Source organism: Sphaerodactylus townsendi, linkage group LG03, assembly GCF_021028975.2.
Source record: "Sphaerodactylus townsendi isolate TG3544 linkage group LG03, MPM_Stown_v2.3, whole genome shotgun sequence".
NCBI lineage: Eukaryota > Metazoa > Chordata > Lepidosauria > Squamata > Sphaerodactylidae > Sphaerodactylus > Sphaerodactylus townsendi.
Window position 1 is genome coordinate 3,308,479 of NC_059427.1, and position 25,353 is coordinate 3,333,831.

Here is a 25,353-nt window from a genome sequence, read left to right on the forward strand (position 1 = left end):
GTGGGGGGGGGGGGGGGTGGGGGGGGGGGGGGGTGGGGGGGGGGGGGGGTGGGGGGGGGGGGGGGTGGGGGGGGGGGGGGGTGGGGGGGGGGGGGGGTGGGGGGGGGGGGGGGTGGGGGGGGGGGGGGGTGGGGGGGGGGGGGGGTGGGGGGGGGGGGGGGTGGGGGGGGGGGGGGGTGGGGGGGGGGGGGGGTGGGGGGGGGGGGGGGTGGGGGGGGGGGGGGGTGGGGGGGGGGGGGGGTGGGGGGGGGGGGGGGTGGGGGGGGGGGGGGGTGGGGGGGGGGGGGGGTGGGGGGGGGGGGGGGTGGGGGGGGGGGGGGGTGGGGGGGGGGGGGGGTGGGGGGGGGGGGGGGTGGGGGGGGGGGGGGGTGGGGGGGGGGGGGGGTGGGGGGGGGGGGGGGTGGGGGGGGGGGGGGGTGGGGGGGGGGGGGGGTGGGGGGGGGGGGGGGTGGGGGGGGGGGGGGGTGGGGGGGGGGGGGGGTGGGGGGGGGGGGGGGTGGGGGGGGGGGGGGGTGGGGGGGGGGGGGGGTGGGGGGGGGGGGGGGTGGGGGGGGGGGGGGGTGGGGGGGGGGGGGGGTGGGGGGGGGGGGGGGTGGGGGGGGGGGGGGGTGGGGGGGGGGGGGGGTGGGGGGGGGGGGGGGTGGGGGGGGGGGGGGGTGGGGGGGGGGGGGGGTGGGGGGGGGGGGGGGTGGGGGGGGGGGGGGGTGGGGGGGGGGGGGGGTGGGGGGGGGGGGGGGTGGGGGGGGGGGGGGGTGGGGGGGGGGGGGGGTGGGGGGGGGGGGGGGTGGGGGGGGGGGGGGGTGGGGGGGGGGGGGGGTGGGGGGGGGGGGGGGTGGGGGGGGGGGGGGGTGGGGGGGGGGGGGGGTGGGGGGGGGGGGGGGTGGGGGGGGGGGGGGGTGGGGGGGGGGGGGGGTGGGGGGGGGGGGGGGTGGGGGGGGGGGGGGGTGGGGGGGGGGGGGGGTGGGGGGGGGGGGGGGTGGGGGGGGGGGGGGGTGGGGGGGGGGGGGGGTGGGGGGGGGGGGGGGTGGGGGGGGGGGGGGGTGGGGGGGGGGGGGGGTGGGGGGGGGGGGGGGTGGGGGGGGGGGGGGGTGGGGGGGGGGGGGGGTGGGGGGGGGGGGGGGTGGGGGGGGGGGGGGGTGGGGGGGGGGGGGGGTGGGGGGGGGGGGGGGTGGGGGGGGGGGGGGGTGGGGGGGGGGGGGGGTGGGGGGGGGGGGGGGTGGGGGGGGGGGGGGGTGGGGGGGGGGGGGGGTGGGGGGGGGGGGGGGTGGGGGGGGGGGGGGGTGGGGGGGGGGGGGGGTGGGGGGGGGGGGGGGTGGGGGGGGGGGGGGGTGGGGGGGGGGGGGGGTGGGGGGGGGGGGGGGTGGGGGGGGGGGGGGGTGGGGGGGGGGGGGGGTGGGGGGGGGGGGGGGTGGGGGGGGGGGGGGGTGGGGGGGGGGGGGGGTGGGGGGGGGGGGGGGTGGGGGGGGGGGGGGGTGGGGGGGGGGGGGGGTGGGGGGGGGGGGGGGTGGGGGGGGGGGGGGGTGGGGGGGGGGGGGGGTGGGGGGGGGGGGGGGTGGGGGGGGGGGGGGGTGGGGGGGGGGGGGGGTGGGGGGGGGGGGGGGTGGGGGGGGGGGGGGGTGGGGGGGGGGGGGGGTGGGGGGGGGGGGGGGTGGGGGGGGGGGGGGGTGGGGGGGGGGGGGGGTGGGGGGGGGGGGGGGTGGGGGGGGGGGGGGGTGGGGGGGGGGGGGGGTGGGGGGGGGGGGGGGTGGGGGGGGGGGGGGGTGGGGGGGGGGGGGGGTGGGGGGGGGGGGGGGTGGGGGGGGGGGGGGGTGGGGGGGGGGGGGGGTGGGGGGGGGGGGGGGTGGGGGGGGGGGGGGGTGGGGGGGGGGGGGGGTGGGGGGGGGGGGGGGTGGGGGGGGGGGGGGGTGGGGGGGGGGGGGGGTGGGGGGGGGGGGGGGTGGGGGGGGGGGGGGGTGGGGGGGGGGGGGGGTGGGGGGGGGGGGGGGTGGGGGGGGGGGGGGGTGGGGGGGGGGGGGGGTGGGGGGGGGGGGGGGTGGGGGGGGGGGGGGGTGGGGGGGGGGGGGGGTGGGGGGGGGGGGGGGTGGGGGGGGGGGGGGGTGGGGGGGGGGGGGGGTGGGGGGGGGGGGGGGTGGGGGGGGGGGGGGGTGGGGGGGGGGGGGGGTGGGGGGGGGGGGGGGTGGGGGGGGGGGGGGGTGGGGGGGGGGGGGGGTGGGGGGGGGGGGGGGTGGGGGGGGGGGGGGGTGGGGGGGGGGGGGGGTGGGGGGGGGGGGGGGTGGGGGGGGGGGGGGGTGGGGGGGGGGGGGGGTGGGGGGGGGGGGGGGTGGGGGGGGGGGGGGGTGGGGGGGGGGGGGGGTGGGGGGGGGGGGGGGTGGGGGGGGGGGGGGGTGGGGGGGGGGGGGGGTGGGGGGGGGGGGGGGTGGGGGGGGGGGGGGGTGGGGGGGGGGGGGGGTGGGGGGGGGGGGGGGTGGGGGGGGGGGGGGGTGGGGGGGGGGGGGGGTGGGGGGGGGGGGGGGTGGGGGGGGGGGGGGGTGGGGGGGGGGGGGGGTGGGGGGGGGGGGGGGTGGGGGGGGGGGGGGGTGGGGGGGGGGGGGGGTGGGGGGGGGGGGGGGTGGGGGGGGGGGGGGGTGGGGGGGGGGGGGGGTGGGGGGGGGGGGGGGTGGGGGGGGGGGGGGGTGGGGGGGGGGGGGGGTGGGGGGGGGGGGGGGTGGGGGGGGGGGGGGGTGGGGGGGGGGGGGGGTGGGGGGGGGGGGGGGTGGGGGGGGGGGGGGGTGGGGGGGGGGGGGGGTGGGGGGGGGGGGGGGTGGGGGGGGGGGGGGGTGGGGGGGGGGGGGGGTGGGGGGGGGGGGGGGTGGGGGGGGGGGGGGGTGGGGGGGGGGGGGGGTGGGGGGGGGGGGGGGTGGGGGGGGGGGGGGGTGGGGGGGGGGGGGGGTGGGGGGGGGGGGGGGTGGGGGGGGGGGGGGGTGGGGGGGGGGGGGGGTGGGGGGGGGGGGGGGTGGGGGGGGGGGGGGGTGGGGGGGGGGGGGGGTGGGGGGGGGGGGGGGTGGGGGGGGGGGGGGGTGGGGGGGGGGGGGGGTGGGGGGGGGGGGGGGTGGGGGGGGGGGGGGGTGGGGGGGGGGGGGGGTGGGGGGGGGGGGGGGTGGGGGGGGGGGGGGGTGGGGGGGGGGGGGGGTGGGGGGGGGGGGGGGTGGGGGGGGGGGGGGGTGGGGGGGGGGGGGGGTGGGGGGGGGGGGGGGTGGGGGGGGGGGGGGGTGGGGGGGGGGGGGGGTGGGGGGGGGGGGGGGTGGGGGGGGGGGGGGGTGGGGGGGGGGGGGGGTGGGGGGGGGGGGGGGTGGGGGGGGGGGGGGGTGGGGGGGGGGGGGGGTGGGGGGGGGGGGGGGTGGGGGGGGGGGGGGGTGGGGGGGGGGGGGGGTGGGGGGGGGGGGGGGTGGGGGGGGGGGGGGGTGGGGGGGGGGGGGGGTGGGGGGGGGGGGGGGTGGGGGGGGGGGGGGGTGGGGGGGGGGGGGGGTGGGGGGGGGGGGGGGTGGGGGGGGGGGGGGGTGGGGGGGGGGGGGGGTGGGGGGGGGGGGGGGTGGGGGGGGGGGGGGGTGGGGGGGGGGGGGGGTGGGGGGGGGGGGGGGTGGGGGGGGGGGGGGGTGGGGGGGGGGGGGGGTGGGGGGGGGGGGGGGTGGGGGGGGGGGGGGGTGGGGGGGGGGGGGGGTGGGGGGGGGGGGGGGTGGGGGGGGGGGGGGGTGGGGGGGGGGGGGGGTGGGGGGGGGGGGGGGTGGGGGGGGGGGGGGGTGGGGGGGGGGGGGGGTGGGGGGGGGGGGGGGTGGGGGGGGGGGGGGGTGGGGGGGGGGGGGGGTGGGGGGGGGGGGGGGTGGGGGGGGGGGGGGGTGGGGGGGGGGGGGGGTGGGGGGGGGGGGGGGTGGGGGGGGGGGGGGGTGGGGGGGGGGGGGGGTGGGGGGGGGGGGGGGTGGGGGGGGGGGGGGGTGGGGGGGGGGGGGGGTGGGGGGGGGGGGGGGTGGGGGGGGGGGGGGGTGGGGGGGGGGGGGGGTGGGGGGGGGGGGGGGTGGGGGGGGGGGGGGGTGGGGGGGGGGGGGGGTGGGGGGGGGGGGGGGTGGGGGGGGGGGGGGGTGGGGGGGGGGGGGGGTGGGGGGGGGGGGGGGTGGGGGGGGGGGGGGGTGGGGGGGGGGGGGGGTGGGGGGGGGGGGGGGTGGGGGGGGGGGGGGGTGGGGGGGGGGGGGGGTGGGGGGGGGGGGGGGTGGGGGGGGGGGGGGGTGGGGGGGGGGGGGGGTGGGGGGGGGGGGGGGTGGGGGGGGGGGGGGGTGGGGGGGGGGGGGGGTGGGGGGGGGGGGGGGTGGGGGGGGGGGGGGGTGGGGGGGGGGGGGGGTGGGGGGGGGGGGGGGTGGGGGGGGGGGGGGGTGGGGGGGGGGGGGGGTGGGGGGGGGGGGGGGTGGGGGGGGGGGGGGGTGGGGGGGGGGGGGGGTGGGGGGGGGGGGGGGTGGGGGGGGGGGGGGGTGGGGGGGGGGGGGGGTGGGGGGGGGGGGGGGTGGGGGGGGGGGGGGGTGGGGGGGGGGGGGGGTGGGGGGGGGGGGGGGTGGGGGGGGGGGGGGGTGGGGGGGGGGGGGGGTGGGGGGGGGGGGGGGTGGGGGGGGGGGGGGGTGGGGGGGGGGGGGGGTGGGGGGGGGGGGGGGTGGGGGGGGGGGGGGGTGGGGGGGGGGGGGGGTGGGGGGGGGGGGGGGTGGGGGGGGGGGGGGGTGGGGGGGGGGGGGGGTGGGGGGGGGGGGGGGTGGGGGGGGGGGGGGGTGGGGGGGGGGGGGGGTGGGGGGGGGGGGGGGTGGGGGGGGGGGGGGGTGGGGGGGGGGGGGGGTGGGGGGGGGGGGGGGTGGGGGGGGGGGGGGGTGGGGGGGGGGGGGGGTGGGGGGGGGGGGGGGTGGGGGGGGGGGGGGGTGGGGGGGGGGGGGGGTGGGGGGGGGGGGGGGTGGGGGGGGGGGGGGGTGGGGGGGGGGGGGGGTGGGGGGGGGGGGGGGTGGGGGGGGGGGGGGGTGGGGGGGGGGGGGGGTGGGGGGGGGGGGGGGTGGGGGGGGGGGGGGGTGGGGGGGGGGGGGGGTGGGGGGGGGGGGGGGTGGGGGGGGGGGGGGGTGGGGGGGGGGGGGGGTGGGGGGGGGGGGGGGTGGGGGGGGGGGGGGGTGGGGGGGGGGGGGGGTGGGGGGGGGGGGGGGTGGGGGGGGGGGGGGGTGGGGGGGGGGGGGGGTGGGGGGGGGGGGGGGTGGGGGGGGGGGGGGGTGGGGGGGGGGGGGGGTGGGGGGGGGGGGGGGTGGGGGGGGGGGGGGGTGGGGGGGGGGGGGGGTGGGGGGGGGGGGGGGTGGGGGGGGGGGGGGGTGGGGGGGGGGGGGGGTGGGGGGGGGGGGGGGTGGGGGGGGGGGGGGGTGGGGGGGGGGGGGGGTGGGGGGGGGGGGGGGTGGGGGGGGGGGGGGGTGGGGGGGGGGGGGGGTGGGGGGGGGGGGGGGTGGGGGGGGGGGGGGGTGGGGGGGGGGGGGGGTGGGGGGGGGGGGGGGTGGGGGGGGGGGGGGGTGGGGGGGGGGGGGGGTGGGGGGGGGGGGGGGTGGGGGGGGGGGGGGGTGGGGGGGGGGGGGGGTGGGGGGGGGGGGGGGTGGGGGGGGGGGGGGGTGGGGGGGGGGGGGGGTGGGGGGGGGGGGGGGTGGGGGGGGGGGGGGGTGGGGGGGGGGGGGGGTGGGGGGGGGGGGGGGTGGGGGGGGGGGGGGGTGGGGGGGGGGGGGGGTGGGGGGGGGGGGGGGTGGGGGGGGGGGGGGGTGGGGGGGGGGGGGGGTGGGGGGGGGGGGGGGTGGGGGGGGGGGGGGGTGGGGGGGGGGGGGGGTGGGGGGGGGGGGGGGTGGGGGGGGGGGGGGGTGGGGGGGGGGGGGGGTGGGGGGGGGGGGGGGTGGGGGGGGGGGGGGGTGGGGGGGGGGGGGGGTGGGGGGGGGGGGGGGTGGGGGGGGGGGGGGGTGGGGGGGGGGGGGGGTGGGGGGGGGGGGGGGTGGGGGGGGGGGGGGGTGGGGGGGGGGGGGGGTGGGGGGGGGGGGGGGTGGGGGGGGGGGGGGGTGGGGGGGGGGGGGGGTGGGGGGGGGGGGGGGTGGGGGGGGGGGGGGGTGGGGGGGGGGGGGGGTGGGGGGGGGGGGGGGTGGGGGGGGGGGGGGGTGGGGGGGGGGGGGGGTGGGGGGGGGGGGGGGTGGGGGGGGGGGGGGGTGGGGGGGGGGGGGGGTGGGGGGGGGGGGGGGTGGGGGGGGGGGGGGGTGGGGGGGGGGGGGGGTGGGGGGGGGGGGGGGTGGGGGGGGGGGGGGGTGGGGGGGGGGGGGGGTGGGGGGGGGGGGGGGTGGGGGGGGGGGGGGGTGGGGGGGGGGGGGGGTGGGGGGGGGGGGGGGTGGGGGGGGGGGGGGGTGGGGGGGGGGGGGGGTGGGGGGGGGGGGGGGTGGGGGGGGGGGGGGGTGGGGGGGGGGGGGGGTGGGGGGGGGGGGGGGTGGGGGGGGGGGGGGGTGGGGGGGGGGGGGGGTGGGGGGGGGGGGGGGTGGGGGGGGGGGGGGGTGGGGGGGGGGGGGGGTGGGGGGGGGGGGGGGTGGGGGGGGGGGGGGGTGGGGGGGGGGGGGGGTGGGGGGGGGGGGGGGTGGGGGGGGGGGGGGGTGGGGGGGGGGGGGGGTGGGGGGGGGGGGGGGTGGGGGGGGGGGGGGGTGGGGGGGGGGGGGGGTGGGGGGGGGGGGGGGTGGGGGGGGGGGGGGGTGGGGGGGGGGGGGGGTGGGGGGGGGGGGGGGTGGGGGGGGGGGGGGGTGGGGGGGGGGGGGGGTGGGGGGGGGGGGGGGTGGGGGGGGGGGGGGGTGGGGGGGGGGGGGGGTGGGGGGGGGGGGGGGTGGGGGGGGGGGGGGGTGGGGGGGGGGGGGGGTGGGGGGGGGGGGGGGTGGGGGGGGGGGGGGGTGGGGGGGGGGGGGGGTGGGGGGGGGGGGGGGTGGGGGGGGGGGGGGGTGGGGGGGGGGGGGGGTGGGGGGGGGGGGGGGTGGGGGGGGGGGGGGGTGGGGGGGGGGGGGGGTGGGGGGGGGGGGGGGTGGGGGGGGGGGGGGGTGGGGGGGGGGGGGGGTGGGGGGGGGGGGGGGTGGGGGGGGGGGGGGGTGGGGGGGGGGGGGGGTGGGGGGGGGGGGGGGTGGGGGGGGGGGGGGGTGGGGGGGGGGGGGGGTGGGGGGGGGGGGGGGTGGGGGGGGGGGGGGGTGGGGGGGGGGGGGGGTGGGGGGGGGGGGGGGTGGGGGGGGGGGGGGGTGGGGGGGGGGGGGGGTGGGGGGGGGGGGGGGTGGGGGGGGGGGGGGGTGGGGGGGGGGGGGGGTGGGGGGGGGGGGGGGTGGGGGGGGGGGGGGGTGGGGGGGGGGGGGGGTGGGGGGGGGGGGGGGTGGGGGGGGGGGGGGGTGGGGGGGGGGGGGGGTGGGGGGGGGGGGGGGTGGGGGGGGGGGGGGGTGGGGGGGGGGGGGGGTGGGGGGGGGGGGGGGTGGGGGGGGGGGGGGGTGGGGGGGGGGGGGGGTGGGGGGGGGGGGGGGTGGGGGGGGGGGGGGGTGGGGGGGGGGGGGGGTGGGGGGGGGGGGGGGTGGGGGGGGGGGGGGGTGGGGGGGGGGGGGGGTGGGGGGGGGGGGGGGTGGGGGGGGGGGGGGGTGGGGGGGGGGGGGGGTGGGGGGGGGGGGGGGTGGGGGGGGGGGGGGGTGGGGGGGGGGGGGGGTGGGGGGGGGGGGGGGTGGGGGGGGGGGGGGGTGGGGGGGGGGGGGGGTGGGGGGGGGGGGGGGTGGGGGGGGGGGGGGGTGGGGGGGGGGGGGGGTGGGGGGGGGGGGGGGTGGGGGGGGGGGGGGGTGGGGGGGGGGGGGGGTGGGGGGGGGGGGGGGTGGGGGGGGGGGGGGGTGGGGGGGGGGGGGGGTGGGGGGGGGGGGGGGTGGGGGGGGGGGGGGGTGGGGGGGGGGGGGGGTGGGGGGGGGGGGGGGTGGGGGGGGGGGGGGGTGGGGGGGGGGGGGGGTGGGGGGGGGGGGGGGTGGGGGGGGGGGGGGGTGGGGGGGGGGGGGGGTGGGGGGGGGGGGGGGTGGGGGGGGGGGGGGGTGGGGGGGGGGGGGGGTGGGGGGGGGGGGGGGTGGGGGGGGGGGGGGGTGGGGGGGGGGGGGGGTGGGGGGGGGGGGGGGTGGGGGGGGGGGGGGGTGGGGGGGGGGGGGGGTGGGGGGGGGGGGGGGTGGGGGGGGGGGGGGGTGGGGGGGGGGGGGGGTGGGGGGGGGGGGGGGTGGGGGGGGGGGGGGGTGGGGGGGGGGGGGGGTGGGGGGGGGGGGGGGTGGGGGGGGGGGGGGGTGGGGGGGGGGGGGGGTGGGGGGGGGGGGGGGTGGGGGGGGGGGGGGGTGGGGGGGGGGGGGGGTGGGGGGGGGGGGGGGTGGGGGGGGGGGGGGGTGGGGGGGGGGGGGGGTGGGGGGGGGGGGGGGTGGGGGGGGGGGGGGGTGGGGGGGGGGGGGGGTGGGGGGGGGGGGGGGTGGGGGGGGGGGGGGGTGGGGGGGGGGGGGGGTGGGGGGGGGGGGGGGTGGGGGGGGGGGGGGGTGGGGGGGGGGGGGGGTGGGGGGGGGGGGGGGTGGGGGGGGGGGGGGGTGGGGGGGGGGGGGGGTGGGGGGGGGGGGGGGTGGGGGGGGGGGGGGGTGGGGGGGGGGGGGGGTGGGGGGGGGGGGGGGTGGGGGGGGGGGGGGGTGGGGGGGGGGGGGGGTGGGGGGGGGGGGGGGTGGGGGGGGGGGGGGGTGGGGGGGGGGGGGGGTGGGGGGGGGGGGGGGTGGGGGGGGGGGGGGGTGGGGGGGGGGGGGGGTGGGGGGGGGGGGGGGTGGGGGGGGGGGGGGGTGGGGGGGGGGGGGGGTGGGGGGGGGGGGGGGTGGGGGGGGGGGGGGGTGGGGGGGGGGGGGGGTGGGGGGGGGGGGGGGTGGGGGGGGGGGGGGGTGGGGGGGGGGGGGGGTGGGGGGGGGGGGGGGTGGGGGGGGGGGGGGGTGGGGGGGGGGGGGGGTGGGGGGGGGGGGGGGTGGGGGGGGGGGGGGGTGGGGGGGGGGGGGGGTGGGGGGGGGGGGGGGTGGGGGGGGGGGGGGGTGGGGGGGGGGGGGGGTGGGGGGGGGGGGGGGTGGGGGGGGGGGGGGGTGGGGGGGGGGGGGGGTGGGGGGGGGGGGGGGTGGGGGGGGGGGGGGGTGGGGGGGGGGGGGGGTGGGGGGGGGGGGGGGTGGGGGGGGGGGGGGGTGGGGGGGGGGGGGGGTGGGGGGGGGGGGGGGTGGGGGGGGGGGGGGGTGGGGGGGGGGGGGGGTGGGGGGGGGGGGGGGTGGGGGGGGGGGGGGGTGGGGGGGGGGGGGGGTGGGGGGGGGGGGGGGTGGGGGGGGGGGGGGGTGGGGGGGGGGGGGGGTGGGGGGGGGGGGGGGTGGGGGGGGGGGGGGGTGGGGGGGGGGGGGGGTGGGGGGGGGGGGGGGTGGGGGGGGGGGGGGGTGGGGGGGGGGGGGGGTGGGGGGGGGGGGGGGTGGGGGGGGGGGGGGGTGGGGGGGGGGGGGGGTGGGGGGGGGGGGGGGTGGGGGGGGGGGGGGGTGGGGGGGGGGGGGGGTGGGGGGGGGGGGGGGTGGGGGGGGGGGGGGGTGGGGGGGGGGGGGGGTGGGGGGGGGGGGGGGTGGGGGGGGGGGGGGGTGGGGGGGGGGGGGGGTGGGGGGGGGGGGGGGTGGGGGGGGGGGGGGGTGGGGGGGGGGGGGGGTGGGGGGGGGGGGGGGTGGGGGGGGGGGGGGGTGGGGGGGGGGGGGGGTGGGGGGGGGGGGGGGTGGGGGGGGGGGGGGGTGGGGGGGGGGGGGGGTGGGGGGGGGGGGGGGTGGGGGGGGGGGGGGGTGGGGGGGGGGGGGGGTGGGGGGGGGGGGGGGTGGGGGGGGGGGGGGGTGGGGGGGGGGGGGGGTGGGGGGGGGGGGGGGTGGGGGGGGGGGGGGGTGGGGGGGGGGGGGGGTGGGGGGGGGGGGGGGTGGGGGGGGGGGGGGGTGGGGGGGGGGGGGGGTGGGGGGGGGGGGGGGTGGGGGGGGGGGGGGGTGGGGGGGGGGGGGGGTGGGGGGGGGGGGGGGTGGGGGGGGGGGGGGGTGGGGGGGGGGGGGGGTGGGGGGGGGGGGGGGTGGGGGGGGGGGGGGGTGGGGGGGGGGGGGGGTGGGGGGGGGGGGGGGTGGGGGGGGGGGGGGGTGGGGGGGGGGGGGGGTGGGGGGGGGGGGGGGTGGGGGGGGGGGGGGGTGGGGGGGGGGGGGGGTGGGGGGGGGGGGGGGTGGGGGGGGGGGGGGGTGGGGGGGGGGGGGGGTGGGGGGGGGGGGGGGTGGGGGGGGGGGGGGGTGGGGGGGGGGGGGGGTGGGGGGGGGGGGGGGTGGGGGGGGGGGGGGGTGGGGGGGGGGGGGGGTGGGGGGGGGGGGGGGTGGGGGGGGGGGGGGGTGGGGGGGGGGGGGGGTGGGGGGGGGGGGGGGTGGGGGGGGGGGGGGGTGGGGGGGGGGGGGGGTGGGGGGGGGGGGGGGTGGGGGGGGGGGGGGGTGGGGGGGGGGGGGGGTGGGGGGGGGGGGGGGTGGGGGGGGGGGGGGGTGGGGGGGGGGGGGGGTGGGGGGGGGGGGGGGTGGGGGGGGGGGGGGGTGGGGGGGGGGGGGGGTGGGGGGGGGGGGGGGTGGGGGGGGGGGGGGGTGGGGGGGGGGGGGGGTGGGGGGGGGGGGGGGTGGGGGGGGGGGGGGGTGGGGGGGGGGGGGGGTGGGGGGGGGGGGGGGTGGGGGGGGGGGGGGGTGGGGGGGGGGGGGGGTGGGGGGGGGGGGGGGTGGGGGGGGGGGGGGGTGGGGGGGGGGGGGGGTGGGGGGGGGGGGGGGTGGGGGGGGGGGGGGGTGGGGGGGGGGGGGGGTGGGGGGGGGGGGGGGTGGGGGGGGGGGGGGGTGGGGGGGGGGGGGGGTGGGGGGGGGGGGGGGTGGGGGGGGGGGGGGGTGGGGGGGGGGGGGGGTGGGGGGGGGGGGGGGTGGGGGGGGGGGGGGGTGGGGGGGGGGGGGGGTGGGGGGGGGGGGGGGTGGGGGGGGGGGGGGGTGGGGGGGGGGGGGGGTGGGGGGGGGGGGGGGTGGGGGGGGGGGGGGGTGGGGGGGGGGGGGGGTGGGGGGGGGGGGGGGTGGGGGGGGGGGGGGGTGGGGGGGGGGGGGGGTGGGGGGGGGGGGGGGTGGGGGGGGGGGGGGGTGGGGGGGGGGGGGGGTGGGGGGGGGGGGGGGTGGGGGGGGGGGGGGGTGGGGGGGGGGGGGGGTGGGGGGGGGGGGGGGTGGGGGGGGGGGGGGGTGGGGGGGGGGGGGGGTGGGGGGGGGGGGGGGTGGGGGGGGGGGGGGGTGGGGGGGGGGGGGGGTGGGGGGGGGGGGGGGTGGGGGGGGGGGGGGGTGGGGGGGGGGGGGGGTGGGGGGGGGGGGGGGTGGGGGGGGGGGGGGGTGGGGGGGGGGGGGGGTGGGGGGGGGGGGGGGTGGGGGGGGGGGGGGGTGGGGGGGGGGGGGGGTGGGGGGGGGGGGGGGTGGGGGGGGGGGGGGGTGGGGGGGGGGGGGGGTGGGGGGGGGGGGGGGTGGGGGGGGGGGGGGGTGGGGGGGGGGGGGGGTGGGGGGGGGGGGGGGTGGGGGGGGGGGGGGGTGGGGGGGGGGGGGGGTGGGGGGGGGGGGGGGTGGGGGGGGGGGGGGGTGGGGGGGGGGGGGGGTGGGGGGGGGGGGGGGTGGGGGGGGGGGGGGGTGGGGGGGGGGGGGGGTGGGGGGGGGGGGGGGTGGGGGGGGGGGGGGGTGGGGGGGGGGGGGGGTGGGGGGGGGGGGGGGTGGGGGGGGGGGGGGGTGGGGGGGGGGGGGGGTGGGGGGGGGGGGGGGTGGGGGGGGGGGGGGGTGGGGGGGGGGGGGGGTGGGGGGGGGGGGGGGTGGGGGGGGGGGGGGGTGGGGGGGGGGGGGGGTGGGGGGGGGGGGGGGTGGGGGGGGGGGGGGGTGGGGGGGGGGGGGGGTGGGGGGGGGGGGGGGTGGGGGGGGGGGGGGGTGGGGGGGGGGGGGGGTGGGGGGGGGGGGGGGTGGGGGGGGGGGGGGGTGGGGGGGGGGGGGGGTGGGGGGGGGGGGGGGTGGGGGGGGGGGGGGGTGGGGGGGGGGGGGGGTGGGGGGGGGGGGGGGTGGGGGGGGGGGGGGGTGGGGGGGGGGGGGGGTGGGGGGGGGGGGGGGTGGGGGGGGGGGGGGGTGGGGGGGGGGGGGGGTGGGGGGGGGGGGGGGTGGGGGGGGGGGGGGGTGGGGGGGGGGGGGGGTGGGGGGGGGGGGGGGTGGGGGGGGGGGGGGGTGGGGGGGGGGGGGGGTGGGGGGGGGGGGGGGTGGGGGGGGGGGGGGGTGGGGGGGGGGGGGGGTGGGGGGGGGGGGGGGTGGGGGGGGGGGGGGGTGGGGGGGGGGGGGGGTGGGGGGGGGGGGGGGTGGGGGGGGGGGGGGGTGGGGGGGGGGGGGGGTGGGGGGGGGGGGGGGTGGGGGGGGGGGGGGGTGGGGGGGGGGGGGGGTGGGGGGGGGGGGGGGTGGGGGGGGGGGGGGGTGGGGGGGGGGGGGGGTGGGGGGGGGGGGGGGTGGGGGGGGGGGGGGGTGGGGGGGGGGGGGGGTGGGGGGGGGGGGGGGTGGGGGGGGGGGGGGGTGGGGGGGGGGGGGGGTGGGGGGGGGGGGGGGTGGGGGGGGGGGGGGGTGGGGGGGGGGGGGGGTGGGGGGGGGGGGGGGTGGGGGGGGGGGGGGGTGGGGGGGGGGGGGGGTGGGGGGGGGGGGGGGTGGGGGGGGGGGGGGGTGGGGGGGGGGGGGGGTGGGGGGGGGGGGGGGTGGGGGGGGGGGGGGGTGGGGGGGGGGGGGGGTGGGGGGGGGGGGGGGTGGGGGGGGGGGGGGGTGGGGGGGGGGGGGGGTGGGGGGGGGGGGGGGTGGGGGGGGGGGGGGGTGGGGGGGGGGGGGGGTGGGGGGGGGGGGGGGTGGGGGGGGGGGGGGGTGGGGGGGGGGGGGGGTGGGGGGGGGGGGGGGTGGGGGGGGGGGGGGGTGGGGGGGGGGGGGGGTGGGGGGGGGGGGGGGTGGGGGGGGGGGGGGGTGGGGGGGGGGGGGGGTGGGGGGGGGGGGGGGTGGGGGGGGGGGGGGGTGGGGGGGGGGGGGGGTGGGGGGGGGGGGGGGTGGGGGGGGGGGGGGGTGGGGGGGGGGGGGGGTGGGGGGGGGGGGGGGTGGGGGGGGGGGGGGGTGGGGGGGGGGGGGGGTGGGGGGGGGGGGGGGTGGGGGGGGGGGGGGGTGGGGGGGGGGGGGGGTGGGGGGGGGGGGGGGTGGGGGGGGGGGGGGGTGGGGGGGGGGGGGGGTGGGGGGGGGGGGGGGTGGGGGGGGGGGGGGGTGGGGGGGGGGGGGGGTGGGGGGGGGGGGGGGTGGGGGGGGGGGGGGGTGGGGGGGGGGGGGGGTGGGGGGGGGGGGGGGTGGGGGGGGGGGGGGGTGGGGGGGGGGGGGGGTGGGGGGGGGGGGGGGTGGGGGGGGGGGGGGGTGGGGGGGGGGGGGGGTGGGGGGGGGGGGGGGTGGGGGGGGGGGGGGGTGGGGGGGGGGGGGGGTGGGGGGGGGGGGGGGTGGGGGGGGGGGGGGGTGGGGGGGGGGGGGGGTGGGGGGGGGGGGGGGTGGGGGGGGGGGGGGGTGGGGGGGGGGGGGGGTGGGGGGGGGGGGGGGTGGGGGGGGGGGGGGGTGGGGGGGGGGGGGGGTGGGGGGGGGGGGGGGTGGGGGGGGGGGGGGGTGGGGGGGGGGGGGGGTGGGGGGGGGGGGGGGTGGGGGGGGGGGGGGGTGGGGGGGGGGGGGGGTGGGGGGGGGGGGGGGTGGGGGGGGGGGGGGGTGGGGGGGGGGGGGGGTGGGGGGGGGGGGGGGTGGGGGGGGGGGGGGGTGGGGGGGGGGGGGGGTGGGGGGGGGGGGGGGTGGGGGGGGGGGGGGGTGGGGGGGGGGGGGGGTGGGGGGGGGGGGGGGTGGGGGGGGGGGGGGGTGGGGGGGGGGGGGGGTGGGGGGGGGGGGGGGTGGGGGGGGGGGGGGGTGGGGGGGGGGGGGGGTGGGGGGGGGGGGGGGTGGGGGGGGGGGGGGGTGGGGGGGGGGGGGGGTGGGGGGGGGGGGGGGTGGGGGGGGGGGGGGGTGGGGGGGGGGGGGGGTGGGGGGGGGGGGGGGTGGGGGGGGGGGGGGGTGGGGGGGGGGGGGGGTGGGGGGGGGGGGGGGTGGGGGGGGGGGGGGGTGGGGGGGGGGGGGGGTGGGGGGGGGGGGGGGTGGGGGGGGGGGGGGGTGGGGGGGGGGGGGGGTGGGGGGGGGGGGGGGTGGGGGGGGGGGGGGGTGGGGGGGGGGGGGGGTGGGGGGGGGGGGGGGTGGGGGGGGGGGGGGGTGGGGGGGGGGGGGGGTGGGGGGGGGGGGGGGTGGGGGGGGGGGGGGGTGGGGGGGGGGGGGGGTGGGGGGGGGGGGGGGTGGGGGGGGGGGGGGGTGGGGGGGGGGGGGGGTGGGGGGGGGGGGGGGTGGGGGGGGGGGGGGGTGGGGGGGGGGGGGGGTGGGGGGGGGGGGGGGTGGGGGGGGGGGGGGGTGGGGGGGGGGGGGGGTGGGGGGGGGGGGGGGTGGGGGGGGGGGGGGGTGGGGGGGGGGGGGGGTGGGGGGGGGGGGGGGTGGGGGGGGGGGGGGGTGGGGGGGGGGGGGGGTGGGGGGGGGGGGGGGTGGGGGGGGGGGGGGGTGGGGGGGGGGGGGGGTGGGGGGGGGGGGGGGTGGGGGGGGGGGGGGGTGGGGGGGGGGGGGGGTGGGGGGGGGGGGGGGTGGGGGGGGGGGGGGGTGGGGGGGGGGGGGGGTGGGGGGGGGGGGGGGTGGGGGGGGGGGGGGGTGGGGGGGGGGGGGGGTGGGGGGGGGGGGGGGTGGGGGGGGGGGGGGGTGGGGGGGGGGGGGGGTGGGGGGGGGGGGGGGTGGGGGGGGGGGGGGGTGGGGGGGGGGGGGGGTGGGGGGGGGGGGGGGTGGGGGGGGGGGGGGGTGGGGGGGGGGGGGGGTGGGGGGGGGGGGGGGTGGGGGGGGGGGGGGGTGGGGGGGGGGGGGGGTGGGGGGGGGGGGGGGTGGGGGGGGGGGGGGGTGGGGGGGGGGGGGGGTGGGGGGGGGGGGGGGTGGGGGGGGGGGGGGGTGGGGGGGGGGGGGGGTGGGGGGGGGGGGGGGTGGGGGGGGGGGGGGGTGGGGGGGGGGGGGGGTGGGGGGGGGGGGGGGTGGGGGGGGGGGGGGGTGGGGGGGGGGGGGGGTGGGGGGGGGGGGGGGTGGGGGGGGGGGGGGGTGGGGGGGGGGGGGGGTGGGGGGGGGGGGGGGTGGGGGGGGGGGGGGGTGGGGGGGGGGGGGGGTGGGGGGGGGGGGGGGTGGGGGGGGGGGGGGGTGGGGGGGGGGGGGGGTGGGGGGGGGGGGGGGTGGGGGGGGGGGGGGGTGGGGGGGGGGGGGGGTGGGGGGGGGGGGGGGTGGGGGGGGGGGGGGGTGGGGGGGGGGGGGGGTGGGGGGGGGGGGGGGTGGGGGGGGGGGGGGGTGGGGGGGGGGGGGGGTGGGGGGGGGGGGGGGTGGGGGGGGGGGGGGGTGGGGGGGGGGGGGGGTGGGGGGGGGGGGGGGTGGGGGGGGGGGGGGGTGGGGGGGGGGGGGGGTGGGGGGGGGGGGGGGTGGGGGGGGGGGGGGGTGGGGGGGGGGGGGGGTGGGGGGGGGGGGGGGTGGGGGGGGGGGGGGGTGGGGGGGGGGGGGGGTGGGGGGGGGGGGGGGTGGGGGGGGGGGGGGGTGGGGGGGGGGGGGGGTGGGGGGGGGGGGGGGTGGGGGGGGGGGGGGGTGGGGGGGGGGGGGGGTGGGGGGGGGGGGGGGTGGGGGGGGGGGGGGGTGGGGGGGGGGGGGGGTGGGGGGGGGGGGGGGTGGGGGGGGGGGGGGGTGGGGGGGGGGGGGGGTGGGGGGGGGGGGGGGTGGGGGGGGGGGGGGGTGGGGGGGGGGGGGGGTGGGGGGGGGGGGGGGTGGGGGGGGGGGGGGGTGGGGGGGGGGGGGGGTGGGGGGGGGGGGGGGTGGGGGGGGGGGGGGGTGGGGGGGGGGGGGGGTGGGGGGGGGGGGGGGTGGGGGGGGGGGGGGGTGGGGGGGGGGGGGGGTGGGGGGGGGGGGGGGTGGGGGGGGGGGGGGGTGGGGGGGGGGGGGGGTGGGGGGGGGGGGGGGTGGGGGGGGGGGGGGGTGGGGGGGGGGGGGGGTGGGGGGGGGGGGGGGTGGGGGGGGGGGGGGGTGGGGGGGGGGGGGGGTGGGGGGGGGGGGGGGTGGGGGGGGGGGGGGGTGGGGGGGGGGGGGGGTGGGGGGGGGGGGGGGTGGGGGGGGGGGGGGGTGGGGGGGGGGGGGGGTGGGGGGGGGGGGGGGTGGGGGGGGGGGGGGGTGGGGGGGGGGGGGGGTGGGGGGGGGGGGGGGTGGGGGGGGGGGGGGGTGGGGGGGGGGGGGGGTGGGGGGGGGGGGGGGTGGGGGGGGGGGGGGGTGGGGGGGGGGGGGGGTGGGGGGGGGGGGGGGTGGGGGGGGGGGGGGGTGGGGGGGGGGGGGGGTGGGGGGGGGGGGGGGTGGGGGGGGGGGGGGGTGGGGGGGGGGGGGGGTGGGGGGGGGGGGGGGTGGGGGGGGGGGGGGGTGGGGGGGGGGGGGGGTGGGGGGGGGGGGGGGTGGGGGGGGGGGGGGGTGGGGGGGGGGGGGGGTGGGGGGGGGGGGGGGTGGGGGGGGGGGGGGGTGGGGGGGGGGGGGGGTGGGGGGGGGGGGGGGTGGGGGGGGGGGGGGGTGGGGGGGGGGGGGGGTGGGGGGGGGGGGGGGTGGGGGGGGGGGGGGGTGGGGGGGGGGGGGGGTGGGGGGGGGGGGGGGTGGGGGGGGGGGGGGGTGGGGGGGGGGGGGGGTGGGGGGGGGGGGGGGTGGGGGGGGGGGGGGGTGGGGGGGGGGGGGGGTGGGGGGGGGGGGGGGTGGGGGGGGGGGGGGGTGGGGGGGGGGGGGGGTGGGGGGGGGGGGGGGTGGGGGGGGGGGGGGGTGGGGGGGGGGGGGGGTGGGGGGGGGGGGGGGTGGGGGGGGGGGGGGGTGGGGGGGGGGGGGGGTGGGGGGGGGGGGGGGTGGGGGGGGGGGGGGGTGGGGGGGGGGGGGGGTGGGGGGGGGGGGGGGTGGGGGGGGGGGGGGGTGGGGGGGGGGGGGGGTGGGGGGGGGGGGGGGTGGGGGGGGGGGGGGGTGGGGGGGGGGGGGGGTGGGGGGGGGGGGGGGTGGGGGGGGGGGGGGGTGGGGGGGGGGGGGGGTGGGGGGGGGGGGGGGTGGGGGGGGGGGGGGGTGGGGGGGGGGGGGGGTGGGGGGGGGGGGGGGTGGGGGGGGGGGGGGGTGGGGGGGGGGGGGGGTGGGGGGGGGGGGGGGTGGGGGGGGGGGGGGGTGGGGGGGGGGGGGGGTGGGGGGGGGGGGGGGTGGGGGGGGGGGGGGGTGGGGGGGGGGGGGGGTGGGGGGGGGGGGGGGTGGGGGGGGGGGGGGGTGGGGGGGGGGGGGGGTGGGGGGGGGGGGGGGTGGGGGGGGGGGGGGGTGGGGGGGGGGGGGGGTGGGGGGGGGGGGGGGTGGGGGGGGGGGGGGGTGGGGGGGGGGGGGGGTGGGGGGGGGGGGGGGTGGGGGGGGGGGGGGGTGGGGGGGGGGGGGGGTGGGGGGGGGGGGGGGTGGGGGGGGGGGGGGGTGGGGGGGGGGGGGGGTGGGGGGGGGGGGGGGTGGGGGGGGGGGGGGGTGGGGGGGGGGGGGGGTGGGGGGGGGGGGGGGTGGGGGGGGGGGGGGGTGGGGGGGGGGGGGGGTGGGGGGGGGGGGGGGTGGGGGGGGGGGGGGGTGGGGGGGGGGGGGGGTGGGGGGGGGGGGGGGTGGGGGGGGGGGGGGGTGGGGGGGGGGGGGGGTGGGGGGGGGGGGGGGTGGGGGGGGGGGGGGGTGGGGGGGGGGGGGGGTGGGGGGGGGGGGGGGTGGGGGGGGGGGGGGGTGGGGGGGGGGGGGGGTGGGGGGGGGGGGGGGTGGGGGGGGGGGGGGGTGGGGGGGGGGGGGGGTGGGGGGGGGGGGGGGTGGGGGGGGGGGGGGGTGGGGGGGGGGGGGGGTGGGGGGGGGGGGGGGTGGGGGGGGGGGGGGGTGGGGGGGGGGGGGGGTGGGGGGGGGGGGGGGTGGGGGGGGGGGGGGGTGGGGGGGGGGGGGGGTGGGGGGGGGGGGGGGTGGGGGGGGGGGGGGGTGGGGGGGGGGGGGGGTGGGGAACTCTGACGGGACCTACCACACCTGGCTCAGCATCGAGGTGGACTCCCAGGAGAGGGACCTGGGGGGGGGTTGTATCCCTGTTTTAAAGGACTGTGGGCAACATGTCCAGGGGGGCTGATAGCTGGTTGGGTGGGGGCAGGAAATGTGTCTGGATTGTGTTGCTTGCAAAAAGTTCTAAAGCCATGGCCAGCTTCCTCCAGTGATTTGAGATCCACTGACTGGACATTCTCTACTCAAAAGTTTGGAGAGCTGCCGCCAGGCAGAATAATGATCTTTTCCTTTCCCTTTCATCCTCAGCCTCCAACTTGGCGCTCGTCTTGGGCTTCGTCGGGGGTGTCCTGGCTGCTCTCATCCTGCTGACTGCTGGGGTCGCCTTCTGCATGAGTAAGTAAGCAGTGAATGCCTCAACTGGGCAGAATGCGTTTGTGTGTCTCTGTGCGATTCTTGCGATGGTGGTAGCACTTCCAAGCACCATGCACTCGGAACCATAAACTCAAAGACACATAAAATATATACTTTAAAGTTATTTAAGTAAAATTATTGAAACACAAAATTAAAACCAACTGTGAAAAGCATCAAGGTGCTTACAAATACACAGGTAAATAACAAAGGCTAGCTTCTACATACCACAGTGAACTCTTAACAAACAAAAACTTACTCGATGTCTCAAGTACATGTGCAGAGTTCCAGTAGCATTGCATGCAAAATGGACGGTAAGGGAAAAAGGAATCAGGAAGGGTAATTAGCCAATATTGTGTAAACTACTTCATGTTTTTTGCTGACCACAACAGGTAGTGATTGACCAATCAGGGCACACTTAAATCAGAATCTTCCAGACCCAATGAACTGTGAGCTAGTTTCTCCCCTCCCATACAAAACAGAACTTCTCCAATGTACTCCGGGTAACTGGTTTCAGCTGGATTCCAGTGAGCAAGGATGACAACATTATTCTCTTATTGAATAGATAAACACTGTCTTAATTAACAGCACCTGCACATTTGAACCCTGCAACTCATGGCAGAAGGCGCAAAGATTTTTTCTATTCCTTAGCTTTCAAAATGGACTCTCTTGACAACCTGCTCTAAGGATTGTGGGGATGGCAGGCAGAGGGCCCCTGGCAGTGGCAGATAGCGCTCCCACATCGGATGGTGCCCACAAACCATAGTCTCATAATGTTATTTTGAGCATGGACTGGCAAGTATTTGTTTATTAGTTTATTTTAAAATATTTATAGCCTGGCGTTTGCTAGAAGGACCCAAATTGGCTTACAGCAAAAGTCATCCTAAACAAACAAGACCAGCCCTAGAAATCTCCTATACAACATGTCAAAAGTGGGGTAGTTGCAGGTCTTTCCTGCAGTGGGGAGGTGGAAGCAAGGCCATGCATCTGGTTTCTCCTACCCTGCCTAGAACTCTGGCCTGAAGATCTGCCCCCCCCCCCCCAGCCTCCATATGGTAGAGAGGGAGGGTTTCTGCATGTGAGAGGGAAATGTTCCTCTCGTTGCGAACCCGCAAAATCCAAATTTCAGGGTGGTGGAGGGCAAATGAGGTCATCTTGTCCCCCGGCTAGATTTTCCCCCAGAACTTAAATCCACTGGGAATTACTGAAACCCTGCTGACTTCAGTGGGATGCCTCTTACAGAACACATTTCTCATTGTGAAGAGGAATCTTCCTTTTTAAAATTATTATTATTATTTATTGGTCTTGTATACCGCCCTCCCCCAGAGGGCTCAGGGCGGGGGACAACATGAATATAACAAGTAGAGCACAAAATAACCTAATCAACCATAAATAAATAAATAAATAAATATAGGCTCTATACATATTAAAATACTAAACCCCATTAAAATACAGCATTCTAAGTTACAAGTTACAGAATACAACAGATGGTGTCCCACAACTAAAAAAACCCTGAGAGGGGAACGGCAGGGTCCATTGATGTTATTAAGGTGGGGGGGGGGGGGGTTGATGCCAGGATTCCAAGAACCCAGGCCTGTCTGCTCCCCTTCTTCCTTGGGGTCTCTAAACAGGGTCACGTATCTTGCCTGGAGGACTGGGGAGTCATGCCTGCTGCTGCTCTGATACTTGAGGAGGGACATCTGTCTGCTCCTCTGTAAGGATAAACAAGCAGCATCCCTGTTTTCTGTAACGAAGAATAACCTGGCGAAGCATTAGAAAATTGGTTAAGGGGAAACTGGAGGATCATCTACAGGTGGGTGGGGCACTGAGAACCCAAGAGACCAGCTTCACTGTTCAGGATGTAGGTGGATGGATGGTCTCCGGGTGTATTTTCTGGCTCTAATTCCTTGGTTCTCTCTGCAGAAAAACGGCAAGAGCAGCGCTACATAGCAGCAGCAAGTGAGTCCTGTCTTTTCTTCTCTCGGGTGTTCATTCAGCACAGAAGCTGGGGGCAGGTGGGGTGGGTGTCCATTGAAGGATCAGATGATTAGCACTGCTCAGAGGAAATGATGTCGGTCACAAGGAAAGAGATCCAGGAGCAAATTGCCCTAGGTTGTTTGGGGGGGGCGGGGGGAGGGATTCATAGCAACGACTTGCTCAGTACGGGTCCCAACGTCCAGATGCAACTAATTAGTGCTACAGCTTGTACAACCGGATGCATTCCATTGACTGCAGAGGCCTAGGAAACAAGTATATTGGTTTATTACACAAATTCACTGATACAAGATTCATTGTATCGTTGAAGTGACTAAAAAGGAAATATATAACCTATAGGTTTGAATGAATTGTTGAATGAATTGAAGCGTATTCATATATGTAATCTACTGTGATTGGAAAATATTGTAAATAGTCTTGCACATTCAGTGGGAATATTTGTTTGGTATATTGATTAGTTTGGCAGATTCCACAATGCAGTTTGCCATTGCAGTATTTATATGCAATGTTTTTGTAATTTTGGATCATATATTTCTTGATGACTTCCGTTGCATAAGGTCGTTTATACTAATGGAATTAAGAGCAGGGGTGGATGAGCTTGGAACATTAAAACAGAGAAACTCCAGAAGGTTGATGATGACTCTCTAATGGTTGGAGAGGAGGTTTAAGATTAAATCAACTTTTGGGAGAAAGGGGCGCAGAGTGATCTAGTCAGTTTGCTGATGGATTCAGTGTGTGGGCATTTGCAAGTTCTTTGTGTGGTTGGAGCCAGTTGAATCTTTTCAAGGTTGAGTGGCTGAGCCTTCAGAGAAGGCGCATTGTCTGATGCTGGGCATACTTGATGCGGGAGGGGGAAAGACTCACGTCATGTGTCAGGCAAGCCCTCTTGAAATCAAATTAAGTTTTGGCATCCATCTTACCCTTGCTCTGCTCCAGGAGTTTGAGCCATCTATGATACCATGACTGATAGGGCCTTCAGGAACACCCCCTCTGTCTGGCTATAGGCGTGCATACAAGGAATGGAAAGAGAGCCTTTAGGTAGAGAAGACGAAGGGACTGAAGTCCAGGGGGACGGAATGATGGTGAGGACGCTTGGCTCGGAAGCAGGACCTGGAGAAAAAGAGAAACAGGCAAGGTGTGGATTTAAGGCAGTTGTGGTCTCCTGAGCCCCTGGTCTGCTAAGGCATTTGCAATCTCAGATCAAGGAGGATCAACAGTGGTAGCCATAGATCGACTTCTCCTCCATAAATCTGTCCAAGCCCCTTTTAAAGCTATCCAGGTTAGTGGCCATCACCACCTCCTGTGGCAGCATATTCCAAACAACAATCACACGTTGTGTGAAGAAGTGTTTCCTTTTATTAGTCCTAATTCTTCCCCCCAGCATTTTCAATGTATGCCTCCTGGTTTTAGTACTGTGAGAAAGAGAGAAAAATTTCTCTCTGTCCACTTTTTCTATCCCATGCATAATTTTATAGACTTCAATCATATCCCCCCTCAGACGTCTCCTCTCCAAACTAAAGAGTCCCAAATGCTGCAGCCTCTCCTCATAAGGAAGGTGCTCCAATCCTTCAATCATCCTCGTTGCCCTTCTCTGCACTTTTTCTATCTCTTTGATATCCTTTTTGAGATATGGCGATCAGAACTGGACACAGTACTCCAAGTGTGGTCGTACCACTGCTTTTTATAAGGGCATGACAATCTTTGCAGTTTTATTATTAATACCTTTCCTAATTATCACCAGCATAGAGTTTGCCTTTTTCACAGATGAGGGAGCTTACCTCCTCTCTCTCCTGCCGCAGCAGCAGGCGCACACCTGAAGTACTCTTGCTTTCTGCGGGGAAAGCCAAAAGCAAAAGCAGGAGGTTCTTCCTTGTATGTTGGTACTTGGAAGTTTGCCACGCACCATGACTGCTCCCCACATATAGTTTTCTACACCAGGGCTCAGTTGCTGGATCACAGTAATTGGCCGCTGTGTAATTGTCACAAATTAGAATGACCTCTGGTTGTGGGTCCCAAGTAAATTGATTATTCTGTAGGTATCTCTGTCCATTTGTTTGTTTGCATGATGCAGACTTATCCTTGGTCCATCACGGCCACTCTTGTCTGCTCAAGCTAAAGGCAGCTCTCCCCTGTCTCAAGCTTAGGGCATTTAAATACCTTACCATCTTTACTAGGGGAAGGCAGAGTATAAATTGAATAATTTTTTTAAAATCAAAATTGGAGATGCCAGGGATTGAACCTGGGACCAGAGGCTCAAGCTGGAGCCGCAGCCCCTCCCCACCCTCCTGAATTCCTCCGGAACCCATTCGTCCGGGTCAAATGATATGTTTTGTTAGGGATCCAGGATCAGATATTCTGCACTGTGGACTTTCTTAACTCTAAAAACCACGGAGGGTGTGTGGTATTCATACTGGATCTGAAGGGTTTGGAAGCCTTCTCCACGATTAAACCAGGGGTAAAACAGGATTGCTCCCTGGCGTCCTCTCCATCCCTGCCTCTGCCCTGCTCCTTGGTATACTGAGGACTTGCAAGGTATGAAGCGGGGATTGAGCTGACTGAAGGGAATGTGGAGGAAGTCTTATTGATGAGGGGGCAAGAACATCTTATAGGACACCATCCACCCTCTGACGCATGTTGATTGTCATGGAATGATGCTATTGCTAGAGCAAAAGGAAATCACACGTGACTATGAAAAGCATCTTTGCCTTTTGATCTCCTGGAGGGAGAACAGGAAGCCATGCAAAGGTGCCAGGATGCAACTTCAAAGGCCTAAATTACCTCATGGCCGGAACACAGTTTTCCTGAGAAGGTGAAAACAAAGGATTTTAGATTCCATCTTGGGTCAGAGAAGCATCTCTGGGCCATGGGTTCCCAGAATGTGGCCAAAAGGAATCCGAAAGGGATGTGCTAGCTAAGAAATCTCTGTAACTGAAGTTTGTTTTATTTCTTTGTTTTGAATTTTTGCAATTAAAATCATTGAGAACTCAGCTGGCGTGGAGTTTTGAAGCAAAGGACCCAGATCTTACGGAAGCAAGCTTGCTACCCTGCAGGCTTGGCGTGACATTGATAATTCTGTGATGGCTTCAAGACTCTCATTTTGTTTTGTTTTTTAGTTGCTGTGCCTGAAGCATAAGAAGAGAACAAAGAGGACCTACTCAAGGATTCAGGGGATCGCTTTACTCACCTAATACAAGATGGCGCCGAGGTAGCAGCAGCAGAAGCAGCAGCAGCTTTAATCTCTGTCCAAAACCTCTAAGACCTCTCTTCAGAAGGAAAGTCCTAAGCTGTTGGAGTTTGTCTTCAATAAACTTTCCAGCAAAGACAGGATATTTGAGCCACTACAGAAGACGTTAGAGATGGAGATTTATAGAGATGGAGTACTACCCTGCCTGCCGTTTCTGCTGCCCTCATTTGGCCGCACCCACATCCCAGCACTGTTTTGGCTGGTTTTGGCCGGCTGCGCTACGCTACCTAGGGGAGTTCTCCAGGCTATCTGGTGACTTTTCAATGACTTCCTGGCTCCTTGGGGAGTTTTTCTGGCTTCCTGGTGGCTGATGTTGGCCCTGTTTTTGGCAGCAGTAGAGTGGAGTGGAATGGAATGGAGCAGGACCGGTGACTGCAAAGCGGGGTCCCCATAGGCCTTGGTTTTTCAACGACTCTCTTGGACTGATACAGTGGCAAAGGTGACCCCCTCCCCCAGAGACTGTAGAATGGAGTGGAGCAGAATGGGGAGTGGAACACAGTGGGGCCGCCCGCTGAACTGTTGTCATCCCTGTGGCTATTGTTGTTGATGCCGCCACCGCTGTTGTGCACTTTAGATGATTCTTGGTGAGGCAGTGGCCTGAATATTAGACTGGTCTGTCAGCCTGAAGAGGGTGAAGATAGCTGTGACTATAAGTGTGGAGAAATTGTCTATTTTAGTCTAACAGCAGTCATGTTTGAGAGGCCCTTTCCTTCTCAAAATAAAATCTGCTTTGTAATTTTCTTTTCTTTGTTAAGTGATAATGTGTGTAGCCTGTGCTTAATTGGCAAAGTGATTGTATTGGCTTAATTGGCAAAGTGATTGTAAGTTTGTTCTGTCATAGCCTTTCACGATTGTAAGGACCCAACCCTTTTTCCTGATTCTCTTGGAAGTGCTCCATATCAGCCTGCCTTGCACCCGAAAAGGATTCTTTTTCATTTGGTTACTGTACAAAACCTAAGGCTACACAGTTATATATTTTTTTATTTTATTGTTTTAGTTTTAATATTATTTGTTTTGGCTTTAACCCAGCTTCCTTTCTGGTTTTTTTTGCAAATGTCGTTATAGATGTTACTAAGGGTTATTTGCCTCCAAATAAAACAAAAAATATTTTTACAAGAGAAGTTTTTTTACTTGAGTGATTTTGTTTGGACCAAGTAGGATCCATGCAGAACAAGGAATAGCCTTGCTTCACAACAAGAGTATAAGATCCTGGATTTGCTGAATGAGGTGATCTTGGAGGAAATGATTTGATTCTATTCTGTTTAGTTGTTGGGAATTCATGATGCTGCTGCTTGATTTTTGTACTTGATTTTTGTTAATTGACTGTTTTTTTAATTGATTGTTGGGTATTGGCAAATGAGTGGCAGTCAACCACTGGTCTGCTTTTTGTCCACTGTTGATTGACTGGGTGGCAGCCAATTACAGGCCAGCCCTGATTTTTCTTTTTTTCTGATTTGTTTGGGGTTT

At 80.0% G+C, this 25,353-nt stretch overlaps 3 protein-coding genes across 3 annotated transcripts in view; 2 read left to right on the plus strand and 1 right to left on the minus strand.

The window, feature by feature from the left end:
• The window catches only part of TAP2 (transporter 2, ATP binding cassette subfamily B member), a 1,062,867-nt gene extending 1,037,883 nt beyond the window's left edge, over window positions 1-24,984 (plus strand). The window contains exons 15-17 of the mRNA XM_048488931.1: window positions 18,546-18,632; window positions 20,571-20,606; window positions 23,756-24,984. Coding sequence (XP_048344888.1) covers window positions 18,546-18,632; window positions 20,571-20,606; window positions 23,756-23,775 — 143 coding nt within the window. The 3' untranslated portion in view covers window positions 23,776-24,984. The remainder of the gene's footprint in view (window positions 1-18,545; window positions 18,633-20,570; window positions 20,607-23,755) is intronic.
• The window catches only part of LOC125428531 (zinc finger protein 708-like), a 1,111,878-nt gene that overhangs the window by 869,153 nt on the left and 217,372 nt on the right, over window positions 1-25,353 (minus strand). The window lies entirely within an intron of this gene.
• LOC125428548 (zinc finger protein 420-like) overlaps window positions 1-25,353 on the plus strand; it is a 472,581-nt gene that overhangs the window by 58,249 nt on the left and 388,979 nt on the right. The window lies entirely within an intron of this gene.